The sequence below is a fragment of the Protopterus annectens genome, chromosome 2.part2, assembly GCF_019279795.1.
Source record: "Protopterus annectens isolate FY-2018-M chromosome 2.part2, PAN1.0, whole genome shotgun sequence".
Lineage (NCBI taxonomy): Eukaryota > Metazoa > Chordata > Ceratodontiformes > Protopteridae > Protopterus > Protopterus annectens.
The window spans coordinates 936,143,169-936,168,166 of record NC_056730.1 but is presented as its reverse complement, the minus strand read 5'-3'; the positions used below and the strand labels follow the sequence as shown (position 1 = coordinate 936,168,166).

Here is a 24,998-nt window from a genome sequence, read left to right as displayed (position 1 = left end):
TGTTCTATCTTTCGGCTTTTCCCGGTTAGGGGTCGCCACAGCGGAACTCCGGTCCGCTAATGATTGGCAGTAGATTTTTACGTACAGAGTTGCCAGCTCTGACGCACAACCTTCAACGAAGGTACGCCCATTCACGCATGTCTCCACACAGAAGATGCTTTAGCTGAGAATCGAACAGGACGTCTTACTGTGAGGCGACAACGCTACCGCAGCACCACCACCGCAGTACTGTATGCTTATTCCACTGCAAAAACATAACTCTAAAATAAAATGCACTTGAAATTTTATAGCAACATAGCTATGAAATATGAAACCTGCAACAGAGATCACAAAGCAGCCTTTCTTGTGCACTTCATGTAATTACAATACTAAAGAAAATAGAATTAATCAGCAAACAAAAATCACAGAGAGACTACTGAAATTCAACGAGTTTGGTAGTATGCAGAAGTACAGGATTACTTATGCAAAAGTGGAAAAAAGAATACAAATGGGTCAGGTAGTATGTGACAGCATTTGCTTAGTATGCAAAAGTAAATAAAGAATAAATGATAAATGTACTCACTTCAAATTAGGCATGATCATTCTTAGTTTAATTAATTAATTTACTGTTTTAGAGCATCACATTGAAGCTGCCAAATAAGTATAAATCATCCTGAAACACAGACTTGAACATTTCATGCTAAACTTGGAGGAAGCTGCTAGAAGTTTTTCCACAGTACTTTATTCTTCTGCTTGTTTAATTTGAACCTTTTGAGAGAAGAACCCCATAAAACAGGATGGAATTGCCTAATGCTCATAAGGACATCTTGGAAGTCTCAGAAATTAATACATTTTCTAACAGGTCACAGATAAGTTGCTACAATAGTGAGCGGCCTTAAAGACTGATGAGTCCTTTCATTGACACATGCCTGTTGAGAGGGCAAACTATTTTAGTGACAAGTTTTTGAAGAAAGGAAATGTCTTGTTATTTCTCGTGTCATATTCTGATACTGGGGCTGTTATACAGCAAGTATTCTAAGACTTTGTAGGCCGCAAGACCAGCAGACCTAAAATAGGTTAGTTATGATCAGTGCAGAACCCCCTGCAAACAAATACACATAAATAATTAATAACAAAATGTGTAGGTTCATAGGTTCATAGGTTCATACTAGGCTATCTGCCCAAGGGCATTTATAAGCCTAGCCCATAGTTATTTGGCTTTCGCCACCTTTTTTAGTTTGAATAAAACTATGCCTATTATTTTGCTGTGCCTCTGTCAAGCAGTGACACTGAAGTAATCCCTGGGGTATATCTGTGATCCCCCATCCATTGGTCAAGATTCCTCTTGAACAAGGCCAGCGAGGTGCTCTGCCTCACATGTACCGGATTTTGTTCCACAGCATAGGGAGTCTCTGGGTGATGAATCTGTCCCTCCAGCATGTTCTATTAATAACCGTGTCAAGGTTTAAGTCTCCGCCCTTGTGGTTCTGAGGGATCTAGATTTTTGAGTTGAAGCATATTCATCAAATCAGGGTTTGACATGGCCTTTATATGTCAGGCACAGGTCACCTCTTGCAAGCGGTATGAGACTGAATAGAGCTGGAGTTCTTTCAGTCGGGCAGCATAAGACATATTTTGAGACCCTTTATCCTTTTGGTGAGGAACTTTGGGCCTTTCCAGCTGCTGCAGGTGTCTGGTCAGATACATTCCAAATGGGGCATTGTACTCAATCATAGGTCTAATGAGTGATGAGTACAGGGGGGATGACTCCCTTGATCTAGATGTGAATCCTCTGCTATCAGGTGGGCAATGTAGAAGCTTTTCCTAACTACTTTCAGCAACATGAGTGTCAAAAGAGGCTACTGTCAACCTGGGTCCCCAGATCCCTGATGACTTCTTCTGTGCTCAGTGGATTGCCACCTATATGGTAGCTAGGGGTAACCTTGTTTTTCCGGAAGGGTATGGACTATGCATTTCTTGGCATTTAACTTAGGCCATGGCTCTGGCACCAGTTTATCGCTTCTGTGAGGCCCTTCTGAAGGATATCTGTGTCAGATGTGTTTTCGACTATGGCCGCCCAGTTTTCATCATCCAGCCAAACTTTGTCCATAACTGCCCTGTGTTTGTTTTTGTACTTCAGAAAAGTAGATGCCGAACAAGAGTGGACCCAGGACTGAGCCTTCTGTGGGACACCACTTGTGACAGGCTTTGAGTCTGACATGGCTCCAGCAACTCTGACCCTGTGGGTTCTGTCACTTAGCCAGTTTGCAACCCATCTTGTGATGTATGGGTTTACATTCAAGCTGATGAGTTTTTGATGATACCTGAGTGGGTATTGTGCTCAAGGCCTTTGCCAGGTCAAGGTAGGCTGTATGGACTGCCTTTCCTCATCAATGGCCTTGGTGACTGTCTCAAAAGTCAACCAAGTACCAAAGGCATGATCTGCCTTTGACAAAGCCAAACTGGGTTGGATCCAAAGTCTGCAAGTTCCCTATGTCTTTATTTATGAGTTCCATTATGATCCTCTCCATGGCTTTGCAGATAAGGCTTGTCAAGCTAATGGGACGGTAATTTCCAGGGTCGGTGGAGGCACCGCCTTTGTGAAGTGGACCACAGGAAGTGGGACCATTGTGCTGCCGCATGTTGCCGTGCGCACTCCTTGGAGTACCGTATCCTGAGGTGAGGCTAAGATTAAACAGCTGTCCTAACTGTGGGTTTAATTCCTCATTGAGTTCATGGAGCACACAGCCGGTGACACCATCCGGTCCCATGAATGCTGTGTTTTTGCTTTGGAGAGAGCAGTTTTCACCTGGGCGTTGGAGATGTTTGGGGGCTACAATCCTCTGGTATAGATATCTCTCCTTTGGGGGAGGGGAGAAGTTTGCACTGAACCTGTCAGCCAGTATGTTGGCAATGTGTGTAGGTTCAGTAATCTTCACATCGTTTTGAACTAATTCTGAGCATATCTGGGAGTTTCCTCCTAGGTTTCTAACATAGCCAAAGAAGGCCTTATGATTGTCTTTGAACTTGGTACTTTTGAATCCTTGGCGATTTTTCTCTCAAAATTTGCCTTGGATGATTTTATGAGAGCTCTTAGTTTTACTTATAATGATCAAAGGTGTCTTACCTTTCAAGGATTTTGCTCTATCTTGTAGTAGCTTCCTCCTTTTGTTGTAGAGCTTGTTTATGGCTGGGGTCCACCAGACTGGACGCTTGCCTTTGGTACAAAGAGTCTTAGTTTTGTTTGGGATTGCCTGATCCATGCAGTCCTGTAGGTGCTGGTAGAAGGCATTTGTAAGTGATTCAGCGGTTTGAGTAATGTTTACCACTGGCTCAGGGGCCTTAAAGGAGACCACACTAGTTTTTAGAAGTGTGAAGTCGGCTTTTGAGAAGTTTTTCACTGTGGTCTTTTTATTTCAGGTGGGGCGGGATGAGGACCTCCAGCGAGATTAGTTTATGATCTGATCTCACCAGTGAGGGGTATACTTCTGGTGTTGAACATTTTGATCCCATGTTCGTGATGATGAGATCAAGTATGTTTTCTCCTCTTGTGGGGATGGTGACTAGTTGTTCCATGGCATTTGAGTTTATGAACTCCAGGAACCTTTGGGCTAGAGTGTTTGGGCTTGAGTAGTGTTCCCAGTCTATATTAGGGTAGTTGAAGTCACCTAGTATGATGGTGTTTGGAGATACATTTATCCCTCCATTGTTTTCAGGAAGGCCATGTGAGGTTCCTGAGTTTGAGAGGGTGGCCTGTAACATGCTACAAATTGCAGAGCAGTCTTGCCTATGGTTAATTGCACCTGGATGGTCTCCGATGCATCAGGCGGTGTGGGTGTCCTTTATGAATATGGACACCCCCTCCTTTCTTGGTGTTGTCTGGATTTTGGGGCCGGCAGCATGATATGAGGTGAAACCTGCTAGTGCTGGGGTGCTCTCAGGAGCCTTGAACCAGGTTTCTGTCACAGCACAGACATCAATGTTCTCCATACTGAGAAGGGCCTCAGTCGTGCATCTTGAGATTGAGACTTCTGGCATTGAGCAGCATTACCCTTAATTTTTACTTTTTGTGTTCTAGGGTGGTAGGTTTAGAATTTGAGCCTTGCCTAAAAAGGCACTATGGGGTGGCAGAGCCTTTGCCAATATCCGAAGCCTAGGGGTGACAGGTGCAAGCCGCCCTTGCAAAGCAGCATGGCTTGTCCAGCATGTCATCCCAGGCAGACAGACATTGGATCCCTTTGAATGACACCAGAATTTAAGCCAATTATTAAAGCTGATCATCTTATCACTGTATTGTGGCATCATTCTAGGTGAAGGTAGGATACTGCTCAAGGTCAGGGTCATACCTGCCTGGGCTACATAATCAGAGAGCTCCTCAATGTCTCTTTTCATGTAGTCCAAGGAGGGTACGCTCAGGTCGTTGACACCAGCGTGGACAATGACTGAGTCGCACTTGTACCTGCTGTTGAGAGACCTGAGTGCTTGTGTTATGTGGCGGATTCTAGCCCGACAGGCAGCTTACTGTGACCTTCTCCTTACTCAGTCTGGTGAGCAGGACGTCAGTGTGTCTGACTATGGAGTCACCTATGACAAGTATGTTTGGTGTTGTATTTGGCCTTAAGGGCAGTGACTGCTTTGCACACTGATTTTGTTGTTTATGTGTTGTTTGTGTGGTGTATTGAGTTTGCAGTTGCTTGGGTGTCTGCTTTGGAGGCCTCTGCTGTTTAGGTAGATTTTTACTCAGAGCCTCCGAGTATGTCTTAGCGTGTTTATGTGTTTGATTCAGTGGTGTGGTTGAGTTATGTGAGACTGGTATTGTGGTGTGTGTAGTTGCCTTCTCCTCCTGCCTGGTCTTGCCAGTCCTGAGTTGAGAGAGCTCAGCCTCCCGTCTGGCTAAATAGCTGCATCTCTCACAAGTGTTAGTGTTACATGGGAGGAGGAGATGGTTGTCCGTGTACATGAGGCAATTGTAACATTGTCTCAGAATTCCCAGATTCACCAAATGGGCAGGAGAGGATGCCAGCATCTGACCCTTCGACATGCTAGAAAGAATTATGAGTTGGTATGAGACAGAAAAGTAGTGGGCTTAGCAGGAAGTGGGCACTCCTGGGGTTTTGCTAGTGAGATTTGTATAATATAGGAGTGCTTGACCTGCAAAGAGAATGCTTATAAGACAAGGGATATGCTTATAAGACAAGTGCTGAGCTTTTTGAGAAGAAAAAGCTATTTGGAACAAGTGCTGCACTTTTTAGTGTAAGTGTAAACTGTTTAGGTTCCTAACAGAGCAGTTCTAAGGGAAAAATTGAAGAACAGACTTTCTGGAGCCAGAAAGAGTTTAACCTTGTTTAACCGGGCGCTGCCCGATGCTGCTCTAGTGGCAACTCCGTGCTAAAGCACGTTAAAGCGTGCTTGATAGCAGGGGCTGGAAAGAAGCAGGAATAGACCCAAAAGGGAAAATAAAACTACAGTTTCAAGTCAGTAACCACCTCTACGGGGGGCAGGGAAGCTGCTCAATGTTAGTCACTGCCACTGATGAACAGAGAGACCCTCCTTCAGCCCAAGCAAAAATGGCCTCACAGAAACTTTCAAACAGTTCAGGAACAGCAAGCCTGTAACTGAACTTTTTTAACTCTCAGAAGAGTGGGAAAAAAGCAAGATTTTTTTTTTTTTTTTTTTTTTTACAGAGATAGCAGAGGTTCACAAGTAATATAAGTAATATATGTAACTGGTCTTCTTCTTCAAGCAGACTGACGATATACATTTCTTTTTTTTTTCTGGATCACCATTCCAAAATGCTTTAATTTTATTTTCAATAATGCTAATTCTGATTTGAAACTCATTTTGTTCTTTTACATAATGCATGACTCCTTTATCAGTTAGCAATTTTGCTCGAGGTATTGGAGTCTTTTTTAGGTCTTTCACTGGGTGTGCTGTGCAGTATTATACATTTCAGTAGTGAGGTGTGTAAAAACTCACCTATTTCTCAGGCTTCTTCAATTTTTTTTAATTAAGAGGAACATAGTTTGTTGATTTATTTTGATATTTATCACTTTTGACTATTCAGAAATGGTTTGGAGAACTTTCTTGGCTTGATTTAATTACTGCTTGGTTTGATGCTGCCTTACTTGGACTTGTAACAGGACAGTGGCTTGGTAAGGCCTGGCACATCTCAACTACTGTGTGCCTTCTGTGGCCATACTTACAGTGCCAAGGGGAAATGTCTATAATGGAAGCCCATGGGATATATGCAAATGACTCCTTAAATACATCGTGTTTCAGCTACATGGCTTCTGAATGCACGCACCTTTCAGCAGTGACCATCATCTCGAGGTTTACACTGCTGGGTATATATATATATATATATATATATATATATACATATGTGTGTAAGAAAGAGAGAGTTTTGAGTTTTATGTGTGTGTGTGTGTGTGTGTGTGTGTGTGTGTGTGTGTGTGTGTGTGTGTGTGTGGTCTCAGACTCTTAGCTTAGCACTTGTTATACTTTGCAAGTTGAACACAGAATGCTCAGACCTGCCTGTTATCTTGGAACCCTATGTCTTGTGTACATCTAACTCATGCATTACCAAAACAAATTAAACATCTTACAAGCAAGTAATGACTTAAAATATAAAGATAGTGAGCTTAATTTAGTATAGAATCAACCCATATGAAATAAAATTAAAAAGACTTGTTGAAATTCATACATTTGACATCTACTTTTTGGAAGTAAAGGCTAATGTCAAGGGCCTTTGGCTGTCCAAGTTTGCAGATGACTGCAAATTGGGACCTATCACAGATTCTCCCCATGAAACAAACATCTTACAAGAGGGTCTAACACAGACAAATAACTGGTGACAGTCACAGACTAAAACTCAATGCCAAGAAATTCATTATAGAAATCTGCCACCCAGCCTAATTACTTCATCGATAGGACACTCCTAAGAGTTGACCCAGTAGTCAGGGATCTGGGAACATACGTAGATAGTAATATGACCTTTGGTCAACCTGTGGCCAAGGAAGTAAGAAAACCATTCTATGTCGCCCAACTTATTAAGTAATGGCATGACATCCAGGTCCAAGGAAGTCATATTGCCACTTTATTCAGCCTTTATCAGACACATCATTGAGTATAATTCGCCCTTTCAACATGTACCTGGCAGAACATATGCAAATGTTTGAATGCTCACATAGGTTCCTTACCAGGAGAATCCAGGGTGTAAATACATTGTCCTATACAGATTGCCTTAAAGCCCTGTCTCTATACTTTGTCTCCTACAAGTTACTGAGAGGCAGTCTATGTCTGGCATGCAAGGTATCCTCAGATTCAGCATTGATGGATGTTTTCCACATCTGCAAAATGAACAGCATCAGAACCACTAGAACCAATGATTTAAATTTTACTTGTGATATAACTAAGATATGTGGGTGAGACAGGTATGTATCTCAGAGAATCCCCATGCACTGGAAAAAGCTCCAAATCCTTGTTAAGCAGAATTCATCCCTATCCCTATTTAAGCGTAACCTTGACCAATGGATGGGAAATCAGAACTTCACCCAGGGTCTGGCCCTTACCTGTCTGATAGACAGAGGCAGACAGTAATGCCCAAACTAACATACCCCCCCACATAACCTCTAGAAACTTCCTAACTAACATACCTCCTCCTAATAAACAAACATGAAACATAGGGACACAAATGGGTTGGACTGCATGGCTAGGCTTATGAACGCCCTAGGATATAACCATGAACTAGACAATTAAAATTAATCAGCATAAAGTTTGGGAAAGTATAAATCAGAAATCCGTAGAATGTCAAACTGACTGAAAACAACTGCATTCACCAAAACCAGACTTCTGACAGAGACTTGAAATTCTTGACTGTCAGGAAAAAAAAATCCTGACAGCCATAAGCAAGCAACATATGCTGACAGAAAATACAGTCTATTGCAGTTATACCAAGAGAGAAACAGACAAAGAGAGACAAGTTTCAGTAGTTAGATGGTTATTTTTATGCTATAAGAGCTATTCACTTAGAAGGAACAGAGTTATAAGGTAAGCAGCAGATGAAACATAGTCATGACTGGTCAGACAATATGTTGAATTAACACTGTACCTACAGAATAATAAGCAGGATGCCTTTTATGCTGCAGGAGGGAAACATCAATGAATACTCAATTTGATGAGCATTAAGTCTTACGAGCAAATCACATTGGTAGATGGGAAACATTATTTAACAATACCTGCTCAACTGTGGGTAGTGGTGCATTTACTTTTAACTTGAAGAAGTAAGCCATAATATTGTGAGTAACTCTAGCAATCCTCACAACCAGAAGAAAATGAATTGCTACTATGCAGTTCATTTATTAAAAATTAATTGTATTCATGAAATCGTTTGTACAGTCTTACTTTGTCTCACTGGAGCTGTGCCTCAGCTTTGTGTACTGATGTAGTTCATGGGGTCTGCACACATTACCTGTCAGTGCTGTGCAGCTGGTGTGCACTTCACGTCACCTGTGTCTGTCTTAGTTCTGCCTGCATGATAATTATATGTTCTATATGCACTGTTTACCTTGTTAGTGCTTCACAGAACTGTTTCATGCTTTGGAGTTTATACGCTGGAATTTTTTAGATATTGTTTCCTTTGCAAATTCATCACTGCTCTTCCTTTTTCTTTGGGAGGGGGTTGGAATGAGTCTCTTTCTTTCTGAATCTGGTTTGTGGAACACTGCTTCTTACAAGCAGGTACTACATGATTTTACAAGCAGGTACTACATGATTTTATATCTGACACATACTTGTCTCAACCAACTGGATTGTAACAGTCAGGGATTTTTTTTTTATTACTTGCTGTTGCATAATTGTTTATATCTATATTCCCCATCCAGTCCTTTGATGCTGCAGGTCAGAGAAGTAAAAAGACACTTGAATGGGTTTTACTGAGAAGCAAACTGAAGAATAAATGACTATTAGCAGCCATCAGTAGTAACATCTCACATTTTCTAACACCTTTATTACATTATCAGTTAAGACATAGGCAAACATATATTAACAGAAAAGAAAGTACAGTAACCTCTCAGTTAACCATCACCCATGGGGATTGGTACATGCCGGATAACTGTAGATTCTGGTTACTTGAGAGTTGCTGTTAAAAATATGCCTGACTAATACTGTACCCTATACTATTTGTTTGGTTTGACTTGTTCTCAGGTTGGGAAGATACAAAATTTATTCCTACCTTCCTTTTTAAAGCTCTAAAATTCTAAAAGCATAAGGTATGTTTCTGCGGGGGAAATCAGAAAGTGCAACACATGAAAATTGTACTGTATTTCTTCAATATTTTTTTTCTGGTTGCTTGAGAGTGCCAGTTGCTTGAGTTCCAGTTAACTAAGAGTTTACTGTACTCCATTTTAACAATTTCCATTTAAATACTATGATGTTTGCAAATGACATTGTGGTCTGTAGTGAGAGTAGGGAACAGGCGGAGGAGACCCTGGAGAGATGGAGGTATGCTCTAGAGAGAAGAGGAATGAAGGTCAGCAGGACTAAGAATATAAGTGTGTGAATGAGAGGGAGGATAGAGGAATGGTGAGGATGCAGGGAGTAGAGGTGGCGAAGGTGGATGAGTTTAAATTCTCTGGATCAATAGTTCAGAGTAATGGTGAGTGTGTAAGAGAGGTGAAGAAGAGAGTACAGGCAGGATGGAGTGGGTAGAGAAGAGTGTCAGGAGTGAATTGTGACAGACGAGTACCAGTAAGAGTAAAAGGGAAGGTCTACAAGAGGGTAGTGACACCAGCTATGTTACATGGGTTGGAGACAGTGGCAATGACAAAAAGGCAGGATTTAGAGCTGGATGTGGCAGAGTTAACGATGTTAAGATTTGCACTGGGTGTGACAATCGTGGACAGGATTAGGAATAAGTATATTAGAGGGTCAGCCCAGGTTGGAAGGTTTGGAGACAAAGCCAGAGAAGCAAGATTACATTGGTTTGGACGTGTGCTGAGGAGGGATACTAAGTATATTGGGAAAAAGATGCTAAGGATGAAGCTACCAGGTAACAGGAAAAGAGGAAAGCCTAAGATAAGGTTTATAGATGTGGTGAGAGAGGACATGCAGGTGGTTGGTGTGACAGAGCAAGATGCAGAGGGCAGGAAGAAATTGAAACAGATGACCCACTGTGGCGACCCCTAACGGGAACAGACAAAAGAAGATGATTATTTAAATACAATATACAACACATATATTTTCTATGCTACTAGCATCAGTCCAACATTGCAAACAATTGCTGAATTCCTGCCTTCCCTTAAATCTCACTCCTTCTGTTCCTGAACATTATTATGTATGCATTGCTCCCATGATTTGCATTTACTTTTGTGTGATTTACTTCTTCACTTTTCTAAAGATCCCTCTTTTGTTTTTTTTTTGTCTTTTATAATATTCAGTACATCAAATGCAGTTGTTTTAGACTTTGATTTCAATTTTCTAACAATTGCATTTTTATTGACCACCAGAATTAAACTTAATAAGGCTTTACTAGGCAATTCAGATTCTGTATCCCAGCTCAAACAAATGATGTCCTTACTTGCAGCCATTTGCTCACCCAATATTTCTGACAGAATACTCTGTAGAGAATTTTTAAAATCTGTCAATTCATTACACTGCCATAATATATGTTCCCAGTTACCTCTTTCTTCTCCATCACACCTCCAACATTTACTATCTACTTGAGGAAAACATTTTTTAAGTATACATAGGGTATAAAAATACCTATGCAAACACTTGGGAGCCATACATATGTCCTCCCATTGCTTTCTTATAAATTGCTTTTCTAATCTCTCTTCCCAGTCTTTTCTAACCGCCTCTGATTGATTCTTATAGTTATCATAAAATAATTAAATGCTCTACAGATTATTCTTTTTTAACAGCACCTTCTGTTCAAGATTCACCTAAAAACTCTACCAGAGCAGGTCTTTAACTTAGGATGCCCTGTGCCTTTCTCTTTGCCTATAATCTGATATCAATCCCTGACAAGGAAGAAAGTCTCTATTCTGCAGTCTTTGCCACTTCCCATTCTTTTACCTTTCCCTCTCAAGTTATCTTCTCCCAGTACTTTGGTTCCTTTGCCAGTTTTCTCCAGTACATTCCAGCCTCCTCTTGCTGTTCTCTGTACCCCTAATTGCAATCATCCCTACTAGCAAAAAGAATACTTTCTGCTACTTTATGAATATATTATTATGTATAGTTATTGTTATTTTCCTTAAGGATCTGCATCCAAAACTCCATTCTGTCATTATTTCTTGAACCCCCCCCCATGCTTTATCCTAATATTTTTCTACTTTGAATTACAGCCTTCTGTTTGGTTATGCATATGAACCTTAACTGTGTAGCTCTAAAATATCCCTTCAAATCAGGTAATCTTAAACACCTTGTTCTATTGGAAGGATCAACTTATCCCACTTGACCCTTGCCTTTTTCCCCTCCCAGACAAAACACTTCAAGTTTTTATTAAATTATTGTCTACAACTTCTCCTCTGGTTAATAAAAATGTGCCTGACCTGTATATAAAACTAAAGCGACTAAAAATATTTTCACTGTTTGTATTTTGCTCTCTATAACCATAAACCAGAGCTTCCAATTTCTCAGTTTTTATGTGATCTATTGTTTAGTTTATTCCTACATATCTTTAGCTGCCCTAGCAGAATCCTTTTTAACCCTTACCCCTAAATACTACATTTTACTGTGTGCCCATAAATATGGGTATTACTGAACCAATTCACATGTAGATAGCCTTTGTTTTGTCTACACTAATTTTATATTCTGAAAAAAAACTTGAAATGGTTTCAGAATGTTCCACAACACTGAACTGTCCTTTTGCAGCTTTATTAGGTACACAATAATATCATCTGCTAATAAAGCCAACTTTTCTTGATTACTATACCAGTTACATTCTTGAATTTTTTCATTGCTTATTTTCTTTGCCATTGGCACTAAATATACTCTAGATAACAAAGGAGAAACAGGACACCCATGCCTTGTTCCTCTGTTCATTGACAGGTTATAAGAGAGGAATCCTCTCACTTTAATTTTTGCCTCTGATCCCTCGTATATCCTCCTAATTCCCCTTATTATTCTATCAGGGAATGCAAGCGCTTCCATTGCCCTACTCATAAACTCCTAGCTTACTCTGTTGTATGCTTTCACTGCATCAAAACCCACCAACAACAGGGTCATTTTCTTAAATTCTGCTTCCCTCTGGATCATTATTATTTATTAATGTTGTAAAAATGTTGGTCTCCCCTGCACAAAACCACAATGATTCACAGTTATCAATTTTGGCAACACCTTTGACATTCTTTTAGCTATTATGAACATAACACTTTCTACTAATCATGGTTTAAAACTGAAATGGGCCTATATGAATCTGGGTCAGATGGGTCTTTACCATATTTAGGTATTACAGCCACCAGAACTTTCTTCCAGTATGTTAGTGCTTCCCTCCTTTTAAAATCCTGCTAAACAAAGCCTTCCAGACCTTTATCACTTTCTTACCTCCTAGATTCCAAACCTCTGCAGCAATACCATCTATTCCTGGAGACTTTGCTGCAGATTAATTATATGTCAAAAATTTTATTTCAGCTCCTCCTGTCTTAACTGATAATTGTTCAGTCTCGTTTACTTCTAAGCTTAGCATGCTTAAGTCTTCCATAAATATTTTATTTGTACCTTTTTTTTTAAATGTATTTCCACATTCATCTGCTGTATACAATTTTCATAAAATTTCTGAAGCATCTTTAATACCTCTGCAGGATCTCTGGTTATTTTTCTTCTCCCTAAGTTTGGCAACAACCCTTTCTACTTTTGTTTGTATAAATCATTGTGCTAACAGTTCTTGTGCTCTGGAATTATCATCAAAAACAGCTGCTTAACAGCAATCTTTCTAAACTCGTGCATATTTTCCAGACACTCCCTTATTTTCTCGTTAGCATTCTGCAGTTGAGCCTCTTCTTGTTACGTGAGATTCCCATTATTCTGCAAAACTTTAACCTTTATCAGGGCCTCTAAATAATTTTTGTCACTTATTAACCATATCTCTGTATCTTTTATTTCTACCATATTTTTAAACTCCACTTTCATTTTATCCCACTCCCTAGCTATACCTTCTATCTTCCCTAATAGTTTTTGAATAACTTCCACTATCCATTCCTTAAACTCTTCTCTTTTTAACAGGTAGGTGGGGAAGTGCCATTGTCTCATTTTAATTTCATTACTCTGCACTTTTATCGTAGTTCTTAATGGTGCATGATCTAAAATGGTTATCGGTTATGTACTGAAGCCTTCAATTAAATGTACATGTTCCAGTGAAATATAATTTCTGTCTGGTCGAGCCCAGTCACTGTACCTTGGGTAATAATATGCAAGTTATCTCAGAGTTTCTACTACTAATTTCACAGCTATCATACCAAATATTTTCAGAAATTTCTTTGGAAACCTACCATCATTTGTTATATTTTCAATTCTAGGTCCCCCAATACATTTTCACTGTTGCAAATCAAGTTCAAGTCCCCACCTATAAGTAATATTCCTTGCAGAAAGCTGACTATTTCTCCCCAAAATTTCTTAAGTTCCAAAACAGCAGTTTTAAGTGGAATATAAACATATGCCAGTATAACCACCCTCCCTTGGCAGTAGCTCCTTACTACCACAAATCTACAATTACTATTTTTTTCCCTGTTCTATCACTATTGGAGTTACTCTAGCAGTTAGTACAAGTACTCCCTTTTTCATTGTCAGTGTTATTCTGCTGAATATCCACCCCCAAATCACTTTTTTATCAAATCCACATACTCACTTTTTTCCAAAAGTGGCTCCTCTAGCATTGCTGTTTGCACTTTACATTTCTTAATATAATGTAATACTCTTACCTTTTTTTCTATACCTGTGAGGCCATTCATATTCCAAAATAATATGTTCATTGTAGCTATTATAATAATATGTTATTATTCCCACCTATTATATATGAAGGCTTTTTTAAATGTCTATTTCTAGCTTTTATGTTACAAGCACCCAGTAATGTTTGGCAGGTGGATCTCTTTGACAGTTGTTTCATGTAATTTCCATTTGAATGTATGTCACATTTTAGAAGGCTTTTTGTTTTAATGAAAACATTGAACAAAAAAAAAAGAACCATAAGACACCCCCATAACCCACTGACTTAAAACAAACATACAAAACTATGTTCTTCTTCAAATAATGAAGTTTACCCCTCCTGATAGGAACAACCATCTGAAATGACAGCACACATAGGCATGACTCAACCAGACATTAAGGTTATCAATGCTAAGGTGCATGTTATAGCCTGTGCTCCTTCTTATACTAATTGCAGTCTGTTCTTGTCTTATCTGCATTCCTTTCCCAGATATGAAAAACAGTTCACATGTTTTTAGAAAACATTAACCTTTAGCCTAAAAAAAAGTGCTCTGGATTTTACTGCTTCCCCTATAGTCAGCTTGTCTCCAAACACATGTACCAGATGTACAGCTCTGCAAACCTCAACTTACACTGAACATTTATTTGCCAAAGGAAAACTTTTCATTACATTCAGTGTCCTCTTATTTACTTGCTTACACAAAAATATGTTATTAGATTAAGCTAAAGTTCTTAAGCTAGACATTTACCTATATACAAATAAGATAGAACATATCAACTGTGCACATATTATAATCTATGCACTTTCACACTCCATCCCCCACCTCAGTAACTCAAGATTACAGCATATTAACTTAAACATGTTTTTGTGCAGCTTTTCTTCTCTTTTTTATATTATAATGTCTACATTTCTTAAAACTAAAAAAAAAAAAAATAAGAAAAAAGGCACTTATTTACTTTAGTAGCTTTATCACATACAATACCTGAAAAATTCTTTACTATATAACATGCAATAAATATTACAAAATGTCCCATACAAATACAGTTAAGAACAAAAACTGTTGCACTTATTTTTCCTTTCTTTTTTTTCCTCATTCCATTCAGTGTCCTTCCAAACATTTATGACATGAAGTAGGGCATACATGTTTCAATCCCTCACAAGTTTAACAAAGTCCAATCGTTCCACTTTTTCTTGTAAATCCATATTTCACAAATGTGACTGATGCTTTATAGTCTCACATTTATTCACTAATTTCAAAGATGCTTGTCTTCTTCTTTTTCATCTCCATCTCCAAAACAAAGACTCTGGTTCAAGTACAACGTAATTCTGAGTCTTCTAGTCAGCTCCTATGCTTGTTTCTGTCTCTCTAGCATTTTTCTTTGGAACACTGGAAAAGGTTTACTGGCAAAGTCTTCCCGTAAGCTTTATCTTTAGAAAAATGAGATGCAGAGTCCCCTTCTGTTTTTTTTTTTTTTTTTTTGGCTCACTTTTGTATTTCATCCTTAGCCTGTTCTACATCAAAAAATGACTTTGACCCTACATGGAAAAAATATTCTGAAGACAGCTGGGCACAGCAGCTTGAATCTCACACCTGCCTCTCAACATTCCATAATTGCTTGGATAAATTTGTTTCTCTTCTTCCTGGTGTACAGTGAATAATCATTTTCCACAAATATTCTACTCTCCAATTTTTAATAATTTGCCCTTTTGTTACAGTTTTGTCAGGATCAATTCTTTCTGCTGGAATGATTACATTTTTATGAAAACAGGTCTTGGCTGCTTTGTCATAGCTATGTTTGGCACATACAGATGGTGAGCCCTTTCAATTAACAAATCCTGCTATGGAATACCAGTCCAGTGGATTATTTGTGCTTTCATCAAATTAATATAGTCTGCCCCTTCCAGTTCTTTGGTACATGAAAAAAATCTCAGATTTTTTCTGCATGCTCTGTCTTCTCGAGCAGTCTCATACTCACCCAGCCTTTTCTTCATTTTGACATGTGATTTTTGCAGTTTTATCAGTTCATCTGAATAGCTGTTTAAAGATGCATCCATTTGTTCCAGTCTTTTGTTATTTAAGTTGATATACTACTTCAATGTTTTGTTTATTTAAATCAGCTCTGAGCACATTTGATTTATCTTTCCCTCTAGATTACTGGAAGTCATGTCTTGCACCAAAGCTAGAGCTTAAACTGCTTTTTGCTGAACACCTGCAGGATTCTTCCCAGTCAGTGATTTCACCTCACCTTTTCTAGTTGATTTTCTACAGGATCCCTAAGATTCTTCTTTGCTGGTATCTAGACAGTGTACTTACCAGCCAGTAACTGAATTTACTAAAACTTGCAGAGTTTCTGGCCCTTATTTCTCAGTTTCTTTTTTTTCACATTGAGAGAGCTGAAATCAAGCTGTTGATCAGTGTAACCATCTTGAAAGTACCAGAAAATCAGGTAATTTAATCACTTTAAGAAAGTATTTCTATCAGGCAAATAAAGCAAAAATATGTGCATTTTAAACTCAGAAACTTCACTAAAATTTCCCACGCAAAATAATACATATTAATTAACTAAAATGGGTGATAAACCCTTTTGTGTACAGACACTCCACAAGATCAAACCAATATTACATTCTGAACAGACTTGCATATCCTAATCTGAATGACACAGTAAGTGGAGAAATTTATCTAATAAGTGTCATAATGGCTTACTCTTCATTACGGCCTTAAAGCTCATATTATATTTCATACAAGGACAGCAGTCTGTTTGTACGATTAGCTGACAATGATACCTCTTTTTCTGAATGTAGTTTTCTTGTCACCTAGTGTCATGGAGGGTTCCACATTATCAATGAAGTACAGTTGTGTAAAATCTTAACAATGTATGTCCTTCTGTTCACTGTTGCACTATTCCTCACCTAAGGGGGATCTCTTACCAAGGATAGCCTGACGTCCAGTCAGTATACCAAAGTCTTCAGCTCTTCTAGGCTCCATATGTCACATGTATTCTCCCTGAGCATGACACAGGGCATAAAGGTGACACATGGACACAAATACTTATAAATGAAAAAGCCCCAGGAGAAACGTGCATCCAGAAAAAATTAAGTAGGAAGAAGGGAAGCAAAACCCAGGGCAATAGTCAGGACAGAGAGGGAAGGAGGGAGGGAGTAAATACTGAAATCGTGAAGAGAAAGACATCTACTGTTATAGCTGTACTATGTCCATCCATATCACTACTGCAGTATTCTTCACCTAAAGGAGAGTACAAAAGCTCAAGAGGATGCCAGGGAGGGGAAAGGCTCAGAGGATCCCTCCACAAATCCATGTAGAATAGCCCTGGCAAAATCTGGTCTGGCCCCAGAAACAACATCCAACTTGTAATATTTAATGAAAGTATGAACAGAGGGATAAATAACAGCCTCAAGGATAGAACTGGTATCCAGCTCCTTGCAAAAAGCATCAGAGGAGGCCCTAGTAGAATGTGTCTTTATAGACAAGAAAATACATTTGCCATGAAACGAATAACAGAAGGAAATGGCCTTAGAAATCCAGGAGGAGGTGGCTTGCTTACAAACAGCCAAATCCAAAGTCCTGTGATGAAAGGAAATAACAAATTGCTCAGATTTGTGAATAACTTTAGTTTTATCTAAATAATATCTGAGCTATGCAAATCCAAGATGTGAGGAACCTTCTTACTGGCAGACTGCAGAGAAGGAAGAAAGGAAGGAAGATGAATAGACTGATTATGGGAAAACTAACTGACCACATCGGGCATAAAAGAAGGATTAGTACAGACATCCTGTCTCTATGAAAAACTAAAAAAGGAGGAATAGCCATGCGTACCTGAAGTTTAGACACTCTCAAGGATGAAATAAAAGTCCAAAGAAGAACAGTCTTCCAAGTACAATGCTGTAAGGAAGCTGAAGAAGTAGGCTCAAAAGGAGCCTGGGTCAATTTGTCAAGTACAAAACTGAGGTCCCAAGAAGGCAGAATAGGCTTCCTGTGAGGCCTGATATGAATGATGCTTTTATGGAATTGCTTGACATCATACTTAGAGTCCAGTGGAGAATTCAAGGGAAGACAAGCAGTAACTGCTGACAGGTGAACTTTAACTAATGAATATGCTAACCCAGTATGGAATAGATCACACAAATAAGAGAGAACCAGAACAGCCTCCACAGATAGATGAGAAAGGCACCAGACAGAAAATCTCTTCCATTTGGACATATAGGATTTTCTGGTAGTGGGTTTCCTGGCCTCCTGCAGAACCCAGAGTACATCATCAGGAAAGAGTTTACTAAAAGGGATCAAAACCCTCTCACCCAGAGTGTCAGTTGAAGAGTGGCCACATGAGGATGGACAAAAGATCCCTTGTCCTGTGTGTGAGAAGGGGTGGAGGTTGGTGTAATGGTTAAGGTGCTTACCTTAGAAACACAAGGTGCAGGGTTTGATTCTGACATGGGGTAATTGTCTAGGCTTAAAATGGCTGATAAGGGCAGTTCGCATAGTACTAACCTATGAACCTAAAAAGAAGACTGACCCGGTGAGGTAACATGTGGTAATTGTCCCTGATCAAGTGAGACAGAAGAGGGAACCAATGCTATCTGGGCCAAAAGAGAGTCACCAGCAAGATTTTTGGAGAGTTCTGCTTGATCTTTTGCAGAATCCATGATATCAGAGGAAGGGGTAGGAAAGCATATAAAAACATCCCCTTCAAAGGAAAAGACAGGGTATCCACTTTCCAAGTTAAAGGACTTGGGATTCTGGAACTGAATAGACGATGATATCTGTTCAGAGTGGAGGTGAATAGATCTATCTGAGGATTACCCCACAGATGGACTTTGTCCAGGAACACATCTCTGTGAAACAGTCACTCGTGAGCTTGTGTTCTCGACCTGCTCAAAGAGCCTACCACTACATTGTGCTTGTAAGGAATGTAAACTGCCTGAAGAGACACTTTGATACTGGATAGCTAGATCCTAGACCTGCAGAGCCAGTCTGCAAAGGAGATAGGACATCGTGCTTCTCTGCTTGCTGACATACCACATCAATGTGTTATTGCCTGTGAAGACTTTGAAGGGCCTGGGTTAAAAGGGAATGAAAATCCTGTAGATACAAAAGCAGAGCTCTAATATCTTTTATACTGATATGATCTAATCTCTGATGAGGAGGCCAGAGACCTTGAACCTTAAGGGGGACAAAAAGACACCCTACTCACTGTCTGAGGTGTCTGTGAAAAGCTCCTGAGTGGGGAATGCAGCTGGAAAAGGAAGCCTTGGATTGAAACAGAGTTGATGAATCCAACACAGAAGCTGGAGCTTAAGACAAGGAAGAAAAGGAACATGGAACTCCAAGGAGTGGAAATATGGAAGTCACGCCAATTTGAGGTACCAGTGAAACTTCCTCATATGGAGCTTGGAGACAGGCAGCATGGGAACAGTGGAAGCCATAAATCCAAGGACCCAGAGAAATTCCCTAGCTGTATGACAGAAGACAGAGGAAGAAGAGACTGGAAAAAGGTTGTCAGAGACATAGCCTTGGGGGCAGGAAGAAATGGCAGCATGAGAATGGTCTGAAGTTTGCATCCAAGGAAAACATGATCCTTGGAAGGCATCAAAACTGATTTCTTGAGGTTTATGGTGAACCCCAGACTGTGTAAAAGACAAGTGGTGAATGGGAAATCCTATAACAGACTCCTGGGAGAAGTATCTTGAATAAGCAGATCATCTAGATAGGAAAAAATCTGTATACCTCAAAGCCTGCAAAAAGCAATGAGAGGAGCGAGGCATTTGGTGAATACCCCTTGGGCAGTAGAAGGGGCAAAACAGAGAAATGAAAATCCAAGGAAGATAAAGAGAAACAAAAATTTTCTGAAAAGAGGATGAATGGGGATGTAAAGCTATGAATCCTTGAATTCCAGAGACACTAAAAAAGCCTGGAGAAGCAGAACAGGAAAAAATGTCTGAAGGGACAACATCCAAAAAGAAGGGATCTTGAAAAAGGTTTTGAGCAGGGAATGATTCAGAACTGGTCTCCAAGTACCTTTCTTCAGGGGAACCAAAAACATCCTGGAGTAAAACCCCTTTCTCACCTGGGTGAGAGGAATGCGCTGAATCGTGCTCTGATTCAAAAGAGATTGCAGAACATGTGGGAAATGAGGAAGCTGTTCTCAAGGAGATTGTGGAATGCTTGACAAGGGAGGAAGGGACTTCCAAATCGTGAAATATCCCTGATGGATAACTGACAGAATACAAGAATCTGAGGTGATCCGATGCCAATTTGGAAGAGTCAAGAAAAGGCAGAAACTAAGAGAACTGGCCAAGGAGAATGGAAGACCCAATGTCAAACAGAACTAGGCTGTCCTGAAATGAAGGCTTGTGGGAGGAAGGAGTCTGAGTAGACCTAGCAAAAGGAACATGTCTAGAACCACTCTTACCTTGGGCGAGTGGGGGAGTCTGACTACAAACAAAGGCAGACTTGGAAGGATAGTTCCTCTGAAACCTGGGAATAGGGGAATCAAAAATATGCTTAAGTTCCTGCAAGGCCTTACCCTTATCCTGGACAGACTTAGATAAGTCAGCAGCTGCAGTCCCAAAAAAGACATTTGTTATCTAGAGGAGCATCCAGAAGCTTGACCTTGATATCATCAGGCAGAGCCTGAAGATGTAGCCATGAATAACACCTCATCACAGAGCCAAAGGCAGCAGCCCTGGAAGAGGCATCAGCTGCATCATAGCTGAACTTTTCTGAATGACGTTCAACTTGAGAAATGGACTACAACAAGAAAAGTGCAGAAGCCTACACTTCAGAATCAGGAAGGTCAAATACTAACTTAGAAACTTGAGAAAGGAAGGCCAAAACATACCTTGTCATATTATTCTGGTAGTTAATGGCTCTAAAGGATAAAGTGATAGCAGTATAAACTTTCTCTTGCCCAACCTTTTCATAGATCTACTCTCCTTATTATAAGGATGGAGCTTAGTAGAGGGTAAAAACTTAAGAGGATTAGTCAGAAGAAACCGATACCACCAAAAGTTCAGCAGTAGTGCACTTATACAAAAAATTGAAGTCCTTAGGTACCTTATAGAATCTATCAGCCTTCTTTGGAGCAGAAGGTTGAGAGTCAGGAGATACAGAGGCTACAGAAAATGTATCCAAAAGGGCAGCCAGAACAAGAGGGACAGCTGATGGTCTGGGAGACTGCATTTGTAGGAGCTCATAATATCTCTTTTGAATGTCAGAGACCTGGGAACAGTCCCACTTAAAATAGTCCATTATATAGGCAAAAGTACCCCCAAATGACAACTCTTCCAAGGGAGAATCCAGACTCTAAGAAACCTCTTCCTCTGAACTGTAATCCAGGGGGGGAAAGGAATTTGGGAAGAGTAATCCAAGATTCCCTAGGCCTACAATAGGAGTGTTAGACCAGTGGGGATCAGAGACACCCCCGAGGAGGCTTCAGGTCCATTAAAGAAACCCTGGGTGAAATCCTGCAATTCACACTAGGGATCCTTAACAACAGGGAAAATATGCTTAGTCATCTGCTTCTTTTTCTGTGGGATGTCCACCCAAAAAACCCTCGGAGGGTAAGACCCTTGACATGACTCAATAATGGTGGTAGGAATTTCCTCACTCACAAAAATCTGAGGAATCCCCCTCAGTCCCTTGGATATTATCAGCTGGGGTTCCACCTCAATGTCAGGTGCAGATGCTGCAGAATGTGTAAGAAATGAGATCCATGCTGGCCTCCAAACGGGTCACAACACAGAAATCCAAAGCAAGCACCAGATGTTCTTCAGCGCTTTCAATAATCTCTAGAGAGATGTCTGGTGGAGGCTGCACAGCAACCAGAGTAAGCCTAACTTTTTTGGCCTCCTCTTTGAAAACAGCTGGTACTCAGGATGGGAGGATTCTGTCATAGCACCCTAAGCCAACAGCTTAAGATGCTGGTTCTCAAGATATATGGACAAAAAGGAGAGGTGACTACATAGGGTCTTACGCACAAATACCTGGCAGATAGAACACTGAGTATGGCTGTGGTAAGCACCCAAGCAAAACAGACTCTCATCATGGGAATCTGCTTCCCACAATTACATTTTCCCTTTCTGGATGACATGAACACAATCCCATACAATAGTAAAAAAAGAAGAGAAGAAACCCCAATGGCTTACTTATCTGAAAAACAGCTTGGTAACCATGACAGCAGAAGGCCATTCAGACTGACGTACGATAATGATGTTCAGACTGGTGGCAAAGAAGTTCTGAGCATTTGCATCTGTACATCACATTTATGCCCTATGTCATGCCTAGGGAGCATATGTGTGTGATGTACGGTGCCTATAACAGTTGAAGCCTTTGGTGTACTGGCTGGACATTGGGCTATCCTTGGCAGGAGATCCCCTTTAGGTGACGAATACTGCATCAGTTATATGAAAGCACATCTTTTACCCCCCCTTACTTATACCAGCCTCACAGTCACAACACAGTGGGGGAAACTGAAAAACTCCACTGGTGTGAACATTTTGCTATAAGCGCAAAAAGCGGCTGATACCACTATAGTGACTAGTTTAGCAGTAAACTTCCTTATCACAAACACAATACTATTACTGTAGTTTAATACTCGCTACCTACTGATAGAACTAATGATTCATAATTTTCTCAAATCCTAAGAGCAAGATTATCTTGAACAATTAGAAAATACTTGCATAAGAAGCAGACACAATGTTTTACTGTACCTTGCTGGAAGGTGGTTTGTATTCCCAGGTATTATTGGTCAGCAATGCTCCAGTATTAAGATCATAGATCACCTTTTCTGTGAACCAGTAGCCCAGTCCCATAACAAAACAGCCTTCTACTTGTCCTACATCAATAGCAGGGTTCAGACTGTAAAACAAGAAAAAAAAGTAGTAAAACACTTGTATTATTTCACTTCAGTCGCAGATGTGCACAGCAAATATAAGGCAAATGAATAACATAAGGAAGCAGTAAACCAGGGTGAACATCTGGTTGTTTCTAGACTATTATTAACCGAATGAAAGAGCTGACCTGGTGCCGAGAAGATGAGCAAACCGCAGCATGCAATTCTACAAATCCAAAAAAATATCTTCCGCATGCACGCTAAACAGATATAATAATGTAATGTGCATGTAGGCACAGAAGCACATACACGTGTGTTTTATGTATATATATATATATATATATATATATATATATATATATATATATATATATATATATATATATATATGTGTGTATGCAAAATTTGTGTGTGTATACATTCACCCCCCACCCCCACACACAATAATGTTGGGAGCCGTGCTGTCAGTGGTGAGTTGATCATTCTTTCTTAAAACTGAAAGATAGACAGCATCCTGTCATGTTGGTTAGATTTCAAGAAGAGTGAGAATGTGTGTTGCACTATCTTCACTTTCTCTCCCCTCCCTGACTTTGTGTAATTTTGGAGTTTTGTGTGTGTGTGTGTGTGTGTCTCTCTCTCTATATATATATATATATATATATATATATATATATATATATATGTGTGTGTGTGTGTGTGTGCGCACACACACACACACACACACACACACACACAGGCACACACATAGTTATATTAGGGTTGTGGAGGCCTAGCCCCATGTCGAGTTAGACAGGGGGGCTTGGCCAACCACAAAAAATGTTTTTTAAAGTTTTGTAACCTTGGGAGTATTGTTGTTTTGAAGAGAGATCTCACAAGTATTAGATGTTTTGGGTGTAAATAATTATATAACAATTAAATGACACACGCTTATTCTTAATGGACCATATTATAATACATACAAACACATTTTATACATATATATATATATATCTCTATATAATGTATGTGTGAGAATGAGGGATAGATGTATGCTTGTGTGCAAGTATGTGTGTATTTTAGGGTTAGGGTAAGGATTAGGTAAGGGGATAGATGTAGTGTTGTTTGTGTGTGCTTGTGCATATTTATGTGTATGAGTGTGTCTTGTGTAGTGTTAGTGTTATGGGAATGTTTTTAATAAGGTATAGTTACGGTTGGAAGGGTCAGAGTTAGGGTTAGCACCCATTACTAAAGTACTCCAGGGAGTGGAGCTTTTTAGTTTGATTGAAACACAAAACTTCAAACAAACTCATCGGCGATTATTAACTTCAAATAAAATCAATGAAAAAAGTGATTGCAAATGTAAACTAATAGGTTATGTTTGTGGATAAAAAAAACAAATAAAAAACAACTTTTACATGTGACGACGTGGAAGGTCTGCCCCACCCCCCCACACTCCTAGAAGTTAAATATACTAACTCTAGAGTTACACAAATATGAACAAAACGGAAAAGCCCAGGAATTATGTAATAGTTGATATAATGATCTTTGACCAGTACATAAATCAACCAGCTGTACCACTGATGAAAAACAAGTGTTTCAGCAGTCAATAAAATGTATGCAACAAAAATTCATATAGCACTCATATATCTTTGTATCACAATAACTGAGCAAATTCAATTTGTCCGATAAATAATGTTAGTTTACTAAGACTCTTTTCAGTATATGGAACAGAAATAATATACAGACTCTCCTTTCTCTCATAACTCTTTAGGTTTAGTCCCAAAATAAATTCAGGAAGCTTTGTCCTGGCTGGCTTCTTCTAAATAATATCTTTGGATTGACTCAGGTTCATTCAGATTGTCTCTTTTCTTCCATATCACATTTCCCTGAACTGCTATTCCAGCAAAAAGGTCCCACTGCAGTGACAGAGCATCTTCTATGATCACTGAGGTCACTGCCCTCATTTTTATATACTAAAGTTGTTGTATCTTTCGGCTTTTCCTGGTTAGGGGTCACCACAGCGGAACTCCGATCTGCTAATGATTGGCAGCAGATTTTTACTTACCGAGTTGCCAGCCCTGACGTACAACCTTCAACGAAGGTACGCCCATTCACGCATGCCTCCACACAGAAGACGCTTTAGCTGAGAATCGAACTGGACAACATCTTACTGTGTGGCGACAATGCTACCGCAGCACCCAAGTCATTACTTGTTACCAGCACCATTAAAAGGAATCTCTCTACCCAACAGGAAGCTACACCTGTTTTTT

At 39.7% G+C, this 24,998-nt stretch overlaps 1 protein-coding gene across 1 annotated transcript in view; it reads right to left on the bottom strand.

Annotated features, from left to right (window-relative positions):
• Window positions 1-24,998, bottom strand: part of LOC122795855 (xanthine dehydrogenase-like) — a 5,725,158-nt gene that overhangs the window by 75,477 nt on the left and 5,624,683 nt on the right. Inside the window, exon 32 of the mRNA XM_044064255.1 lies at window positions 22,628-22,775. Coding sequence (XP_043920190.1) covers window positions 22,628-22,775 — 148 coding nt within the window. The remainder of the gene's footprint in view (window positions 1-22,627; window positions 22,776-24,998) is intronic.